The sequence below is a fragment of the Lipotes vexillifer genome, unplaced genomic scaffold, assembly GCF_000442215.2.
Source record: "Lipotes vexillifer unplaced genomic scaffold, Lipotes_vexillifer_v1.1 scaffold1258, whole genome shotgun sequence".
Lineage (NCBI taxonomy): Eukaryota > Metazoa > Chordata > Mammalia > Artiodactyla > Lipotidae > Lipotes > Lipotes vexillifer.
Window position 1 is genome coordinate 984,101 of NW_006773444.1, and position 18,143 is coordinate 1,002,243.

Here is an 18,143-nt window from a genome sequence, read left to right on the forward strand (position 1 = left end):
TGCGGGGGGCTGGGGGACGCATCGCCGGGAGGTATCTGTCCTTTGTGCACATTGGGGGTGGTGGGCCTCCCGGGAGGGGGGGGAGCACGAGCCTTCATCTTCCTCCTTGAAAGGCGAGAACAGGAAGGACTGAATGAGGTGGCAGCTTCCAACCCAAAGTTAGCAAATCACTTGTCGATGGCCAGCAGCTCCTAAGGACCTTTCCTCCTAATTGTCCAGTCTTATAAGTGCTTAAGGCCTTCTGAGTTGCACAAACTTTTAAAAATCAATATATTACAACAAGGACCTACTGTATAGCACTGGGAACTATATTCAGTATCTTGTAATAACCTAAAATGGAAAAGAATCTGAAAAAGAATATATATATATATATATATATATATATATACACACACACACATATACGTGTATGTGTGTGTATAACTGAATCACTTTGCTGTACACCTGAAACATTGTAAATCAACTCAACTTCAATTTAAAAAAATCAATATATTAGCACCCTTCAACATAGAGAAAATGGACAACTAAGAAAAGTAGAGGATGCATCATTTTTTTAAATTGAAGTATAGTTGATTTACAGTGTTCTGTTAATTTCTGCTGTACAGCAAAGTGACTCAGTGATATGTATATATACATTCCTTTTTTATATTCTTTCCATTATGGTTTATCACAGGATATTGAATATCGTTCCCTGTGCTATGCAGTAGGACCTTGCTGTTGATCTATTCTATATATAAAAGCTTGCATCTGCTAATCCCAAACTCCCACTCCATCCCTCCCCCACCCCCTCCCCCTCGGCAACCACCAGTCTATGGTCTATGGAGGACGCATTTTTGAAAGTTAAGTGTTCCTGGAAAGAAACAGCCTAAAATGTGTTCCCCTCCTGGGAGTGGGCTAGGGCAGCAGAGTTTGCTTGGACCAGTCCTTTCTGAACCATTGACTGGGTTACAAATCCCAGCTAATTAAGGGGTCTGCATTGCTCTAGCTGAAAGCGCTGGATCCACAACCAGCTGAGGATCTGGCATCCATGGGTCCACGGTATTGAGGATGTGATAGGACTACATCAGGAGGCACTAAATTAGCCAGAAAATCCACCAGACCAACACCCACAGACATGGGCGCTGTGGACGGAGGTGGCAGTTTAGTGGCAGGGGCTATGAGTGATGGTATTTTAACACTCCGCCTGCTCCCCCTCTGTTTTCACCTTATTTCTGACTGTGCTTTGAATTTTCAATTCACCTTGTAGATTTCTAAACACCTGTCAATAAATCACCCACTCTGACAAACATTTTTAGAAATTCTTGTCTCCTCCACATTATTCAGGGGAGGCAACTGACCTTACTTTGTGTAGGTGCTTTATTTTATATTTAGGTACATAGGTGTTTTATGTACAAGTACATATATGTATACATATGTGCGTGTGCATATGATGTGTATGTTTATGTGTATGTATACACATGCACATATTTATTTATATGTTTCTTACTTATATATAAGAATCTTATTTTACAGAGGCCCTGGGCATTATATAACAAGAACTGGCATTTACTCAGCTACAGGACCTATGCTAATAATATGCTTAGGAAGCTCACTTCATTGAAAATATTTTGCAGTTGAGAACACTGAGTGTCAGTAAGATCCTAGCTCCCCCGAAGCCCAGAGCAGATGTGTCTGGCTGCCAGGGCCTTGCCACTTCCCACCTCGCTGTGCTCGGCCTGCCCTCTTCCAGAGCGAGGAGCCACAGAGAGGCCACGTGAACCCTCAACATTGAACTTCTCCTGCAGAGCAATGTGCTGGGGCACTCTGGCCCAAAGCATCAGACATCAGAATTCCATTTCTAGGAATTTATCCTAAAGGCATTTTTCACAGAACTAGAACAAATAATTTAAAAATTTGTATGGAGACACAAAAGACCCCAAATAGCCAAAGCAATCTTGAGAAAGAAAAACAGAGCTGGAGGAATCAGGTTCTCTGACCTCAGACTATACTACAAAGCTCAGTAATCAAAACAGTATGGTACTGGCACAAAAAAAAATAATTTAAAAATTTGTATGGAGACACAAAAGACCCCAAATAGCCAAAGCAATCTTGAGAAAGAAAAACAGAGCTGGAGGAATCAGGTTCTCTGACCTCAGACTATACTACAAAGCTCAGTAATCAAAACAGTATGGTACTGGCACAAAAAAAACAGAAATATAGGCCAATGGAACAGGATAGAAAGCCCAGAAATAAACCCACACACCTATGGTCAATTAATCTACAACAAAGGAGGCAAGACTATACAATGGAGAAAAGACAGTCTCTTCAATAAATGGTGCTGGAAAAACTGGACAGCTACATGTAAAAGAATAAATATATTTTAAATGTATATAAGTTGATGTTCCAAAATGCTCAATACAGACATTTTAAGAAAACAAACTTTGAAATACTATTTGTTTTGAGAAATACTGTTTATAAGAGAAGTATGCATTATAGCAATAGATCACAAAATAGTCTAGAAAGACAAGGCAAAGAATTAGTAACAATGATCTCTGGGTGATGGGTACCATGACATTTGTTTTGCTATTTTCACGTCTATGCATTTCCTAATTTTTTCTATAATATCACCTCTCTATGCATTAGTCGTAAAATGAAAGAGGTCATTTAAAGTGGGGAAAAACAGCAAATAGGGTTCAGATGAGGCCTCAAACCATCACTGTTTGAGGCTTCACTTCACTGGCCAACACAAGACTTAGGAGTGACACCTGGGTTTCATCCTCTACCCTGATAAGTAGATTTAAATTAATTCTCTTTTTTTCTTATTAAAAAACTTATACCTACATCATATTTTTAATAATTTTTATGCTTTATTCTTATTCATTACATATTTTTTCCTTTAAACTTATAGAAGTAAAGATGAAGTAGGAAACATATATTGCACTGGTCTAAGGACTGTGTAGTATTAATTCATTTATTCCTCACAATAACACTGTGAGGAGGTACTGCCATTCCTGTTTATAGATAAGAAGTCTGGGCACACCTTTCTCAGATTACAGACAATTTGTTTCCAGAGCCTAAAGTTTTAACCACTGCATCCTTCAATCTCTAGTAGGAAGACCAGATATCGCCCCATTATACAGATGGAAAAGTCAAGGCAGAGAGCCTGGTTATGTGTTCCTTCATTAATCAATCATAGATCTCTGCTAGAAGCCCAGTCTCTGAGCAGTCCACCTGCCATTAGCATTACCTCCCAGAAGTACTTTCAGGAAAAAATCATTTTTAGGAAATAAATATACTTTCCAAGTAAACTACATTTTTATTTCTGGGTACTAATAAAGCTGGCTTTACAATGGAATTACTCAGCCATAAAAAAGAATGAAATAATGCCATTTGCAGCAACATGGATGAACCTAGAAATTATCATACTAAGTGAAGTAAGTCAGACAGAGAAAGACAAGTATCATATGATATCACTTCTATGTGGAATCTAATATATGATGCAAATGAACTTATCTATGAAACAGAAACAGACTGACAGACAGAGAACAGACTTGTGGTTACCAAAGGGGAAAGGTGAGGGGGAGGGGTAAATTAGGAGGTTGGGATTAACATATACACACTAATATATATAAATAGATAAACAACAAGGATTTACGGTATAGCACAGGGAACTATACTCAGTACTCTGTAATAACCTAAATGATAAAAGAATCTGAAAAAGAATAGATATATGTATATATATAACTGAATCACTTTGCTGTACACCTGAAACTAACACAAGATTGTAAATCAACTATACCCCAATAAAAAAAGAAAAAAAAGCTGGCTTGAAGGCTTGAACTCCTTCAGAACACGCTGAATAGAAAAGGAGGCATTTGTTCATTCAGCCAGCACTGCGATGGGGGCAAAAGAGGCAGAAGAAATGTCAACTGCCCCAGATTTTTCCAAATAAATGCTGTCCCCACCACCTAGAGTCAGCTTTGGGACACTGTTTCCATCCCCACCTCCTCCCCATGCCTACTGCTGCACCCCCAACCCCTCATCACTAACGTCTGCACAAATGCAGTCTCTTCCTACACCCCAGCCTCCTGCCACCCAATCCTACTGTGACCCCCTCATTCCACAAACACGCACTGAGTGCCACCATGGATGCCCTTCATCTTCTCACGCTTTGCTCTGCACATAGCATCCCCAGCCACACAGAGACCAAGACGCTCCCTGTGGCCACACAGAAACCAAGATGCTCCCTGCGGGTTGCACGGATGCCCAGGAAGGCTTCTGTGGGTCCAGGGCTGTGTCATGTGCACGTGTGTGAGTGCACACGTGTGCATGTGTAAGTTGGCCAACATTGAAAAAACTAGAATGTTTCACAAGAACACAATGAATTTCTGGCTTTTTTTGAAAAAAGTAAAAATCAAAGATCTGATTGGGCTCTGAACACCTTCACAGCAAAACCCAGCTGTGTGTGGCCATCTGGACCCGTAGACTCCGGGCCATCACACACCTGTCCCCTGTGCAGCTGTCACAACATCCAAACCACAGCGGTGCTTGAAAATCAGGTCTCTCCACGGACCCTCAGTCCTGTCCCCTCTTGGATCTCCCCCACTTGGCTGGTAACAGGACACTGGTCCCTGATCCTGGAAGCACGAAAGTCCCCCCTTGACTTTGCCTCACCATCTGCCTTGGAGGTTTTGATCCCTTGAAGACACAGCTTGAAACCATGTCTCCTGCGAATGCTCCAGGTGCTTCTGGCCTCCAGACACACACGGCTGAGCTTAGGGGTCTCTACCTGCATGCAGAAGTGCCTGGGAAGCTTAAAAAGTGTTTACCTGCCACCACGAACCAATCAAATCTGAGTCTCTGAGAGCTGGTTTATGTTAACGATCACATCTCTTTAGAACAGAGGGTCCTGTCTTAACATGGAAATGGCATATGGTTTTAGCTGTGATTTTGTATCATTTGATAAAAGCAACTGATATAAAAATATACAGTTAATATCTATGTTCATAACTTCATGAATCTGTTATTATTTCACAGAATAACATTTGCAGATTTTCAGAAGTGCACATGGAAAATTTCACACCAAAAGTGACTGCCTGGGGTGCAGATGTATTTGTGGACCTGTAACCAAGCAGGACCCTGTGGGGCTCCTGGGCATGGAAGCCTTGTTTTTAGGGGACAGACTCCAGCCTCCATGCCCTTCCCTGAGTTCCAAAGGGCAGGTTCAAACAGTTGCTAATCAGGGAAGGGAGGGGATGCAGAGACAAGGGAGAGCAGTCAAGAAACAACAGTGTAGCCTTGGGGCAGGGTCCTGGGCCCCCCTCAAGGGATACACAGAACAATATCTTTAAGCTCTTTATAGAACTAAAACCCCCCAAAAATGGAAGATATTAGCATTCTTCATTCCAGAGAAGATCTCATCAAGAGACCACCTGAGACCAGATTAAAGTAACCAGAGAAGCCCATCGGGAAGAGCCAGCCTGAGGCCAGTTTAAGGAATGCAGGCCCCGCACACACCCCGATCTTGATCAGCCGCCCTTGAACCGTCACTATAAAACTCGTCACCAAATCCCCTCGGCTTGGGACACACAGTCCTGAGGGGTACCAGCCCGCCGTGTCCCCCTGTGCCTGGCAAAGCAATAAAGCTATTCTTTCCTACTTCACCCAAAACTCTGTCTCTAAGACTGGATTCGGCACCGGTCCATAGAGGCTGAGTTTTCAGCAACAGACCCGCTTCGGAAGCTTCGTGTGTGTCCGCGAACGTACAGACCCCAGGCTGGGAAAGCTGCTTGTTGCCAGCCTAAGATCCTGGACGCAGAGGTCCCACCCCCACTGTGATTAATCTCTTTAGGAGGCAAACGAGAACCTCATTTCTTCCACTGTTAGTTAATATCTCCAGAAGGCAGCAGATGCTGTACTAAGGCTGTCTGTACGCTCAATATTTAGCACACTGCTCTTCATACTTGTAGGTTCTTAAAAATGCTCATTGATATTGATGTTGGCAACAGTGAAATTATATCAGTTTCAGCCTACAAGGAACTCAGCAGACTTATAAAATCTTGAGACAACAATGAAACTGAAGAACTCTGCATGGACCGCAGTGGTGGGGTGTCCACCTACAGAGGAGGCTGTGAGCAACCCTGAGGATGTGCAGACTTTGGAGATGAGGGAGCGGAAAACGTGTATGGTGGGGGAGGAAAAAATACTGTAATGCACATCATAGAACGAGATGTCAAACAGCATCGATGGGCTGACTATACTGCCAGACAGTGTACCAGAGTGCTGTGGTTTTTCCAAATATGCTTTGTCTCTTACTCAACCATAAAAAAGAATGAAATCATGCCATTTGCAGCTACATGGATGGATCTAAAGATGATCATGCTAAGTGAAGTAAGTCAGACAGAGAAAGACAAACATCATATCACTTACATGTGGAATCTAAAAAGAAAAAAGAAAAAAGATACAAATGAACTTATTTCCAAAACAGAAAGAGACTCACAGACATAGAAAACAAACTTATGGTTACCAATGAAGAAAGGGTGAGAGGGATAAACTAGGAGTTTGGGATTAACATACACACACTGCTATATATAAAATAGATAACCGACGAGGACCTACTGTATAGCACAGAAAACTAAACTTAATATTTTGTAATAACCTATCTATAAGGGAAAAGAATCTGAAAAAGAATATATATATATATGTTTGTGTGTGTGTATATATATATATATATATATATATATATATATAAAACTGAATCACTATACTGTACACCCGAAACAAACATGATATTGTATATCAACTATGCTTCAACAGCAAAAAATGAATAAATAAGTAAATACTTTGTCTCATCTGACCCTCATAGTCTAAAGGATAAGATCTCCAGCTCTCATTTTACAGTTGGGGGAACTGTGCACAGGTGGGTTCTAAATAAACAGGTATCCCACAGACACTTGGGGAGTGCCTAAATTACTTTTTTCAAGGTCACCAAGAAAGAGGTCGGGACCAGAGGATGGTTTTGTGTCTGTTTTGTCTGGAGGAGGGGCCCAGCTACTGCAGGAAAAAGTTCCCAGGTGGGACGCCGCTGAGGACCTGGCTGACCCTGTAGCCAGCGGGGTCCCTGAGGCCTTGGGAGGGGAAGTCAGGAGTTAGGTGAGGGAGGCAGCGTCCAGGGAAACAGTTGGAGAAGCAAGCCTGGAGAGGGAGCAGGTACAGCCCCAGGTCCACAGCACAAGGGCTGAAGTGGAGGACAGGTGAGGTGGAGAGAGGATGCCCGGACACAGACGCCGTGAGGGAGAGGATGGGCTGGGGGCGTGGGGAGGCCACTGCACGTCACCCAGACTCCTGCAGGAGGCTCCACAAAGCCCCACGGAGGATGCATCCTGGGGGTTGGCCAACAATCGGCTTCCCATGGATGGAGTTCGAGATGACAGTGACACCCCCAGTGTAAGTGGAGTGAGTACGGACAGAGGGAAAGGAGCGACTGAAGACATCTCTCAGGACACTCTGGGGTCCTCACTCTCAGACCAGGCACCTCTGTGGTCCCAGCCACTGAAAAGCCCTGCAAGCGGTGTTAGTACGTGCAATCCGCAGGGTGACGGGTCTGTAGATTTAGGATGGGGCTCCCAGGAGGGACAAGGGCACTGAGAACTCAGTTGTGGCCTGAACCTGGGCATCTCCTGGTCTCAGGTGGGCAGGCCAATCCCCATCCTCCGTTTCCCCTCAGTCCAGTGTGAATGGCCCTCACACCTGGACAGGGGCTGACTTGGCTCTGAGGCCACACGTGGCCACAGCAGAAAAGAGCATCTCTTAGGTGGTCCTGTGTGTTCACCTGTGTTATCTCAGGGGAGTTTCCTTCCTGAACCTCAGTTTCCAGGTTGGTGAAACTGGGGGCTTCCAGTTCTAATAGACTAAGTCACAGAAAAATATAAACCCAAATTACCATCATTATATCACATTAAACTAAGCTTTAGTCAGGACTGGGGTGGCCACGATCAAAAAAATCAGAAAATAACAAATGATGGCGAAGACATGGAGAAATTAGCACCCTTGCGCACTGCTGGGGGGGAATGTGAATTGGTGCAGCCACTACGGAAAACAGTATGGAGGGGCCTCAAAAAATTAAAAATAGAACTGCCATGCGACCCAGCAATTCCACTCCTGGGTATACACCCAAAGAATTGAAAGTAAAGACTCAAAAAGATACTTGTACACCGATGTTCAGAGCAGCATTATTCACAATAGCCAAAAGGTGGAAACAACCAGAGTCTATCAACAGATGAAAGGATAAACAAAATATGGCCCGATACACACTGTGGAATATTATTCAGCCTTAGAAAGGAAGCAAACTCTGACACCTGCCATAAGATGGATGAACCTTGAGGACATTAAGCCAAGTGAACAAGCCAGTCACAGAAGAACCCCTATTGCCTGATTCCACTTATAGGAGTTTCGGAGGGCATCCAGGTTCATACGGGGGCAGGAAATAGAAGGGTGGTTACCAGCGGCTGGGGGAGGGGGGAGATGGGTAGTTTTGTTTGATGGGTTTAACAGAGTTTTTGTTTAACAGAGTTCCAGTTCGCTGAATGGTTCCAGATGAAAAAAAGTTCTGGAGATGGTTGCACAACAATGTGAATGTGCTTAACATCACCAAACTGTATGCTTAAACATGGCTCAAAAATGGTAAATTTTACGTCATGTGATTTTATCACAATTTAATCATTGCCTCCTAATAAAATTAAGTTTTCATCCTAATAAAATTAGACTTCATCCTAATGAAATCGTTTCATCCTAGTAATGGGATCAGCTGGTACTGTGAGTCTTACCGGCAGGGCTCGCTCCTTCTTTGGGGCCCCTCAGCCTCTGTCCCACTACCCATAAGAAGCTTCTCTGGCTGGGGGACAAGGCGGAAGATGCAGGACCTGACGGGGGTGGAGGCTCATGGGCCCCTTAGAGGAAAGGGAAGGAAGGGGTGAGGCTGCATCCACCCAGGGGAGGGAGCCCTGAAGGGAGCAGGGCCCGAGTGCAGCGAGGCATCTCTGCTGCCCCCCCATCCTCCTCCGCCCCAGGAGCATCACAACACCTCAGGCTGTGTGTTCAAGGGTGTAACCGTGGGCCAGTTCAATAGCAGAAGCTGCCCAGGTGCATGGACCCCCCAGGCCCCTCCGCTTATGAGCAGCATCTCCACACGACATGGTCGCAGCACCACTGGCCTCCTATGCGCGGAGGGACCACTTCGGACCACCTTCACTCGGTCCAGGGAAGCCGAGGTGCTGACCTTGGAAGGTCTGTGCGGGTGTTGGGCATTTGGGGTCACCTGAGTCTGGGAGCACATGGCCGTCAAAGGGCCAGGTTTCTGCCCCAGTCTGAGGATCCACCGGGCGGGGACCCAGGGCCTGGCCTGTCCTGGGCACACCTCGGGAGGCTCTTCAGGGCATGAGCTGCTGAGCAAGCCACTCATCTGCCCTCTGCTCCCTCCAGGAAAGCAGCTGGGGGTGCCCGGGCAGGAAGGACTTAGCAGATGAAAACAATAAAAATAAAAACATTCCTGGCATCTCAAAGGTAATCCATCTTAAAACCATCACGTAAAAACATTTCTGGCATTTCAAACATCATCAGTCAGAGCTCCAAACGGTTTTATCTTAAAACCATCACATAGTTCTGACCCAAATGTCAGGGCCATGTCTGCTAGTTACCACATCAGCGGGGGCACTACTAGACGGCTTTTTCGCCCAGAGCCCTTCGGTGTGAATCAGGAGGCGGAGATGCTGCCCCAACGAAAGGCAGCCGATCCAAGATGGTGTGGGCTGTGTGTCTGACACTGTCTGGGCTCAGTGAGTGCAAATCCCAGGGCTGAGTCCAGGCGGCTGAATGAAAACCTACCTCCAGGCCACAGCTGGCACCCAGCCAAGCTGGAGGGGCCCAGGCAGGCAGGGCTGCAGCCTGAGAAGAGAATGTCCACACAGGTCTCTACTTCCCTGAGCAGAGTCCAAAGGGTGCTCTGCTCTCTAGTGTGACTATCCATGGATGCTGAGGCTGATGCCCGTTCTGCCGAATGAGAAGCCTGCAGGATCCCCGCCCATTTACCATGCTGGCAGCCCGGGCAGGAAGCAGGGTGAACAGCGTCTCCTGAAAGGGAATTTCAAAGTTCAAAGAAATTTGAAGCCCGCTCAAATTTCAAAGAAAAACCAGACCAGGCTACTCGTGGTTCTGATCCGCCTGTGAAGCAAGCTCCGGCTCGGTGGGTCTGTTTGCGCTGCAGGCAGAAGGGGTCACCGTTCTCTTCTAAGAATCTTCCCAGGCAGAAATTTGCTTCCTCTCCGAAGAGTCAGAATATTGGACACGAGCTGCCCTGGTTCTCAGGGTCAGGTCACTTCAAGGGTCACCTGGATTCTCCTCCAGCTGTTGGACGCGAGGTCTCTAGTCATCCCCAGGGAGGGAGCAGCCCCGAGGCTGCCAGGCACTTCCGCTGAGAGTCAGTGCAGGAGGCCTGGGGTTCTGGGCAAATGGCCCCGGCCGGCCGGCCTCCCGAATCTGACTCTAAATTGAGTCACCTCCTTGGGAGTCGTGGGTGCAGCAAAGAATTCAGTGATCTGGGAATCACTGGTTTGGAGAAAGCATCAGAGAAAGGCGGGCAGGAATGACAGGCTTTTAATCATACCATCACAAACATTATCCTTCACACTTAAAGACTTAACTTCTCCTACGAGCAATGCCACGCGTGTCTGGGAAGACAGTCTTCCACTAAACAAATATGTGGTGGCCCCATCACATGCCAGGACCATCCTAAGATCGATGATCACACTCCACAGGATCATGGTCCCCAAGGCTGGGCAACAGCTCACGTGACACAGAAAGAAGGGTGGTACAGCCACGAGGGCATGGAAAGCAAGAGTGCTCTGCAGGGACTGGTAAGGGCTCTTGATTTAGGCTGAGTTCACAGTTTCAGGAGATGATGCGTGAGTGGTGACATGAAAAATCAGATGGAGGTGGTAAGGACAAGCGTGGGCCTGAGGCTGTCCGCAGCAAGGACGGTCATTCTGACTGCACCAAGCTGGGGAGTGGCTTGGGATGTGGGGACATTTCAGGCAGGCTGGCATGTGGTGAGGCAGGGGGATGAGCACAGACTGGGTTAGGGAGGGACCCTGGGCGTGCAGACGGGGAGACTTCGGGAATTTCCTATGAACGATGAAGAACAAAACAGGCTCTTCTCGCAAGGCACGATTCACACGTGCACGCACACCCACACGTGCACACATGTACACACACACATACACAGCTCTGGAAGGCAAGTTCACAAACAAGTTCAAATTTAAGGCAGCTGACCATCAGACCCAAAGGAGAAATCCCACCATCATGAGAAACAAGAGAGGGGCAGGGGTTAGACAGAATAGGGGCAGAAAGATCTACGTAAGCAGGACTGCGGGAAGGTCGGAGACGTTCTGAGAACGGCTCCACCTGGGCGAGGATTCCGTGTGCCTGGCGTCAGCACCCTGGCCGAGATGAAGACTAAGGTGCTGCCTCCCTGGTGGAAACACACCTAAAGGGTGAGGTGTGCAGACAGCCCCAGGGGACATACACTCCCCTACATCCCACCCTAAAGGGAAGGCCGTCCCGTCCCCAGCAGTCTCCAGTGGGGTCTGAGGGTGGACACTTAATTTCCCTTGAGCCCATATGTCTGTGAGCCGGGCTGGCGGGGGGTGAAGGTGAGGACATGCAGGCAGGTGTGGGCAGGGGCAGCATATGCATCTGTGATTGCCAGGACCTCAGGGTCTACACCTGCAGCTAGCTACCCACGCAGCGAGGACTCTGGGTCAGCACATGCTTAGCATGAAAGGGAACCGAGTCAAGTGCTTCTGCCCTGCTTTCTGGCAGAAAAAAACTGATTTCGTGACACTGACAGTGCTGGTTTCAGAGCTGCCCGCTCGTGTACACAGCAGGCTAGGAAGTGTGAACGCATAAGCCAAGGCTTCTGCAACGAAGGCACTAAACACTCACAAGGGATGGGCCTAGCAAACAGTCCGGGATCTGCCCAGGAGGCCGGGAGTAGTTGCAGATTTTATGGTCTCACTGTTGTGAGGCTTGAACTAGGTAACATACATAAGATGACTGGCCCAGGACCCAGTGAGGGGCAGGTGCCCCCAAGAGGTCATGTGTCTGTATAGGCTCTCACGCCCCAAAGAGGGTATCTGACTGACGAAGAAATCTGCAACGGAACCGTGCTAAGTTCATTTCTATCCGGAAGGCACACAATGGCTGCACAGAAACGAGATGAGGGCAGAATGTGCTTCAGGATGCCTGTTTATTTCTTCTTAAACAGACACTTCACAGATTTTTGAGATAATTATTGAATTTTTAAGTAAAACTTTTGTGCAAGAAAATTTGTCTCTATAACACTTTTTTAAAAAAACTAAGTTTACCAATCCCTAAAGATCTACAAAGGGATTCATTGGCAGCCCAAAGTGCAGAATATTTTTTTTTGACACGTGCAATCATTTCAATTTTTTAAAAATTAGTAGTAGCCTACATGAGGTCATCTGCATTCTACTCACTGCCACACTGCTCCCCACCAGGGCCGGGTGGCGCTGGGGACATGCCAGCAACAGAGAATGAAGGAATTCTGTCCCCTGTACCATGAGGGGTAAGGGACCAAGCCCTGAATCGCTTCAGTACAAACTAGCTTTTTCTTTGTTGTCTGAGAACGACATGAAGGCCCTGGCCTTTTAATTAGCTGTGTGCACTGTTCAACAGGCAATGAGGACTATTTCACATAACTGCTTTTTAGTTTCATGTTTGGATGCATTATGAAATGTATCCATCAGATTAATGGCATCTGTTTAAGTTATCTGCATTAAAAATAAAAGCAATGAGTCAGACAGACAAAGGCAAATACCATGTGATATCACTTATACGTGAAATCTTAAAAAAGGCTACAAATGAACTTATCTACAAAATAGAAACAGAGTTACAGATATAGAAAATAAACTTATGGTTACCAGGGTGCAGGAGCGGGGGAGGGATAAATTGGGAGACTGGGATTGACATATACACACCACTATATATAAAGTAGATAAACAGCAAGGACCTACTGTACAGCACAGGGAACTCTACTCAATATTCCATAATGGCCTATATGGGAAAGAATCTGAAAAAAGACTGGATATATGTATATGTATAACTGATTCACTTTGCTGTACAGCAGAAAGTAACACAGTATTGTGAATCAACTCTACTCCAAGAAAAATTTTAAATAAATAAATAAATGAAAGCAATCATGAAGATGGTGTCTATGTAAAGGATGGTCATGCTCTTGAAGTCAGAAGATTGATGTGCATGATAAGAAGCCGAAATACAAAGGTTTAACTTTTCACATTTAAATGGAATGTTGGCAATTTCAGCTGGATTTCAGCCACAGAATGGGAGTGAGAGCCGTGATTCAGAGCGAGGGCTACAGGGCAAGAAGCCTGGTTCCAAGCCTGTCTCCTCAGCATCCCATGTCCTGCAGTGTCTGTCCCTGTCCCCGGGGCGGGGGGGTCCCTGGCGCTGTTCCTTCCTCTGTGTGACCCCTGCCAGCCTCACCCACTCAGGAACCGGATTTAAGGGAGGGACCTGGGTCACACCTGGGAAAGAGCCTTGAAGGGGGTCAGCATGAGCGAAACGATGGACTGCTTCTCTTTTGTAAACGTATTCACCCAGTAGGTGGAGTTTCCCTTCTGCAAAATATATTCTACAGTTTTCTTAGGAAATTCAGTGAAAGTTTAAACACATCAAGTGCCTGCATTGGCGGAGCCCAGGTGAGCTCTGGGCATCAGCAAGAAGTAGGGCCTTCCGCTGCTACCAACAACATCCTTCTGTTTATCCTTTCATGGGTCAGGAGATTCCAGGAGAAAGTGGAACCCAGACATCAGACCCCAAAGATGACACCAAATATAGGCTAATAGGGTTGTTAGAAATGAGGGGAAAACATACCGTGGAGGCAGCAAGGGCAGGAAAGAGGGGTCTTCACAATGGTCGTCAATACCTGAAGCAACAGGGCACAGAGCAAGGGCGTGTCCCCCCTGCCACCCCGGCCAGGGGCAAGGGACAGAGACACCACTGCTAACAAGACCCGCCTTCTGGCTGGGACACAAAGAGAGCAGTTCCAGAAAGTTTGGGGTGGTCTGGGATAGAATCCCAATTGGACAAAATCCCCCTCCACGTGATTCCCATGGGCCCCTTCCCACCCCTCACCCTTTCTCCCTCTGCTAGATTCTGCACTCAAGCCATCATTTAAATCACAGATTGCAGTAGCTACCACGTCCTCACTTACACCCCCCCAGCACTGCGGCGCAAGCACACCCACCTTGACTGTCCCAGTCTCCTCGGTCCCCCCACGCCTCCTCCTTTGCTACCTTGAATCAGCAAGCTCTCCCTTGTCGAGGGCTTCACACACTCTGTTCCCTGCCGGAAATGCTGTCGCCTATCCTCCTGACTCACCCTGGAAGGCGCGCTCCTCAGAAAGTTCTCTCCCCCATCCCTACTGCAACCCCGTAGAATGTTCTCCAGCGGAGCATCCGGCCAGTGTCTCTCACAGCGCTTCTCCCAGTCGGCACTCACAGGACTTGGACCAGACCATGTAGGACCAGCCACAACTCTAGACTCTGACCCCACGACTCTCTTGGTCCCAGGAGAGAATGCAACTCAGAGACTACTTGCTGTACAAGTGAGTCAGCTTCCCTCTGCTATGATGCAGCTGCGTGTCACTGCCCAGTTGTGCGAGCATCTAAGAGAAGGTGGACGTCCTCAAACCCAGGCCAACACCCGGGGACAGCACGGCACTGCGGAGGGCGGGCAGGATGGGTGCGAGGGGGTAGCGAGCCCTCCCCAACCTCCAGTAACAGCTCCCACGCCTCTGAGCCCAGCAGTAACCGGGGTTTTTAGCTCTCAGTTTCTGGACATACAAGCCAGCCAAGTCCCAAGCACTTGGCATACATACGTTCAGTCCTCACAACAAGGGCACATGCAGGGTTACTCTCCCCACTGTACAGACGGGAAGACTGAGGATCCGACAGGCAAGGGACTCTCCCGGGTTCACGCTGCCAGCGGTCCTCCTGAGCCACTATGCGGCCCTGGCCCTCTCCCTAGTTATCTCCTGAAAACAAAAAACCCCAGGGTATCCAGCAGCCAATGCTGGACCGTCCAGGCTCTGTGCCATGTGCTAGAGGGTGGGCATCCTGCAGGGGCCACTGAGTTGAGGGGGTGGGTCGGGAGGCCCCCGCTGGGAAAGGTTTCTGGCACAGTCTGCTGTGATGTGGGGTCAAGACCAGCCTTGTCTAATCTAGCCCCCGAGGACGTCCTTCAGTGCTGAGGACACACGAATCACAGGCTGTGTTCAACATCCTCATGGAACAGAGGAAGAGGCAGAGTCCCGGAGAGATAGGCAGACTGGCTGACGGCGGGAAGGTTCCAGGTCAATACTCAGGGCTCTCCAAGCCTTTAGGATCAGGACTCCTCTGAGGATCTGATGAGGGCACGATGCACCGAGACACCTTCACGTATGTGCATGCAAATTTCTGCAGACCACTGTGAGTCATGGGGACCCCAGGTTCGAACCCCAGTGATGCCTCCTCTCAGTGTTCAGTAAGTACCTCGCATCATCAGGGTACTATTCCTTCCTAGACAAGAATCCCTTCTAATAAAGGAGGAATGAGGCCAGTCCCTCTGATGCTTTCACTACCATGTTTGCCTTTAAAAGCAAAACTTAGGACAAGAGAAACAGTCAACGAAAGATCCAGATACATGTACCTATGGAATTCTCAAATTAAGAGGCCATCTTCAAGTGGCAGCCTGAAGGAGAAACACTGCATCAAGAGAGAAACACCAGAGTCCCAGTAAACCAGGGGGAAATGGGCTTCCCATAAAAACACTGCTTTTCAGGGCAACAGAGAGACACCGTCCTTTGGAATTCTGCCCCAGAACACCCTTTCATAGCTGTAAAGCATCTGCCAGCCCCGTGATACACTCTGCTGTATTCGGATCTGGCGAAGATATTGCCAGCTGTGTGTCCTACAGCAGATGACTCTGTCTGGGCAAGTACTGCCACTCGTCAGCCTCAGTTTCCTCAGGAGCCAAACGGAGAATGATTTCAGTGTTTTTTATGGGGTTCACGTGAGGATTAGACAAGATGACTCATGAAGTTTCTTGCAGGGCACTCAGTGACTATAGCTGTTAAAACTGTTATTAGCAGGTTTACTCTTTGGGACAAAACAACAAGCCTCCTGCCTCTAACAAGGGCAGAGGAGAAGCTGACTCCTCTAGGTGCCCAATGAAAGCTCATTTGTGCAGCAAACGCATTCAAAACCAACCAAGAAACCCTACTCACAAGAGACTTTCACCGTTGTGACCTGGGGTTGGAGAAGCTTTCAGTAATCCAAAATGAAATGATTAGCTTTCTTGATGGGGTTCTCAAAGACACAATAGCAAAAGCTATCCATAACACTCAGCAAACTTGAAACGCGGGCCCGTGTACATGGGAACATGGCTATCTCAGTGCACATCAAGTACATATTCAAAGAGGAGCATTTGAGAGCTGAATCCCACAGCGGTTACCCAACCCCCAGTAAGTTAAGAAAGAGCCCGTGGGTGTGGATCACTTAGCCGGCGGCCAGGACTCCACGATGAAGCTGCACAGAGCAACTCACGCCCCAAGAATCAGATAAAACCAAGGGTTACTGCATTGCTAAACGTTATAGAAAAAGGATCTCTCCTTCCAAAAAATAGGCTGCACCAGTTTACTGAGGTTTGAACATTCTTATCAAATGAAAGGAAACAGATCCGAGGAGAAAACTTACTGGTTCCCAAACCACCTGGCGATGTGTGCACACATCCCAAGCTGTGCTGGCCCCTCCTGGAGGCTTTGCTTTGCCCCTTTACAAGGAGCAGGGGGCACCTTATCTCACGGCCAGCGCAGTCCCAAGAGCTCAAGGTAAGAGCCCGTCCCTGGAGCTTCCCCGGATGGGAGCGCAGAGGAGAAGCAGAGCTGTGAGGACATGCAGAGGCCTCTGATCCAACCAGCCTGTGACTTATTCATAAAGGTGCCACCCAATGCAGGGCTTCCTCCCAAGCAAGCCTGCGGTGCCACGCCTGCCAGCTAAAATGGTGCTCCTGAGTCCCCCGCCAGGAGCAAAATCAATTTGCCTTGGCTCACCTGGTCAAAGGCTTGAACCTTCTAATCCAGAAAACAAACTGAAAAGGACTGAACGAACCGGGAGGAAGAGCAGAGCTGTGTCTTCAGCAAGGATGCCTGGCAGCTACCCGCTTCTTTCTGACAAAGCACGCCCAACACCTTCTCGGAGTTGCGGGCATGGACATCGCAGGTGGTCCCTCAGGGAGAAGTGTAATTATTCTTTGAGACACAAGTCAGACCTTCACTGTGGCTCACCAACCTTGTGCAACCAAGCATCTGTTGACTTTGCCTAAAGCAAGCCTTGCCATGTCCCAGGCACGATTCAGCACCTTCTCTGGCTGAAGAGTCTTTCTTCTTCTTTTCTTCCCCCCAAAAGCTATGTCATCAGAAGCTCGCTGTGTTCCTGCAGCCAGACTCCATGTGGTAGTGAGGCTTCTCAGGCTTGAAGGCCATATTCAGTTTCTACCAAATATCACTGTCCCAGGATCACAAACGAGCTGCCAAACAGATAAGGTGGCAGACGCGCCACGAGGCCGCAGCGCCCAAGGGTCCCAGTGAGGGGTAGTGGGCTTGGATGAAGGGATCTGGCTGCCAGGACAACACCCTCCCGCTTCGGGACCCCACAGTCAGCTCTGCCTGAGCTGCAAAGTCACCTGAGCTTCCTGCCTCCAGCCAGCGGCCCCCATTGTTCTGGTCGACTTCCTTCCCCGCAAGGGGAGGCACAGCCAGTGCAGCACAGCTCCAAGGAAGCAAGGAGTGTGCCGCCCCCCAGGAGCCCCCCAGTGAGACGCCAGTGTCCTCCGAGCTTCCACACTGCAGTGAGGCCACATCCACACCTGCCACCATCTCGCACCCACCACCTCCAGAGACTGTGCAAGTCTGCTGGCTTCTAGACATTAGAAGACCGACAAAGAGCCCCTCCAAGCAACACTTTCTCTGCCACCTCTCCTTTTAGGTTAGTGCTTCATTATCTTCTACTGCATTGTCATCTCCTCCCCCC

At 48.0% G+C, this 18,143-nt stretch overlaps 1 protein-coding gene across 1 annotated transcript in view; it reads right to left on the reverse strand.

Moving 5' to 3' along the window:
- The window catches only part of COBL (cordon-bleu WH2 repeat protein), a 447,965-nt gene that overhangs the window by 360,459 nt on the left and 69,363 nt on the right, over positions 1–18,143 (reverse strand). The window contains exon 2 of the mRNA XM_007448340.1: positions 1–105. This exon is cut by the window's left edge and continues 114 nt beyond it. Within this exon, the coding sequence (XP_007448402.1) occupies positions 1–105 (105 nt within the window). The remainder of the gene's footprint in view (positions 106–18,143) is intronic.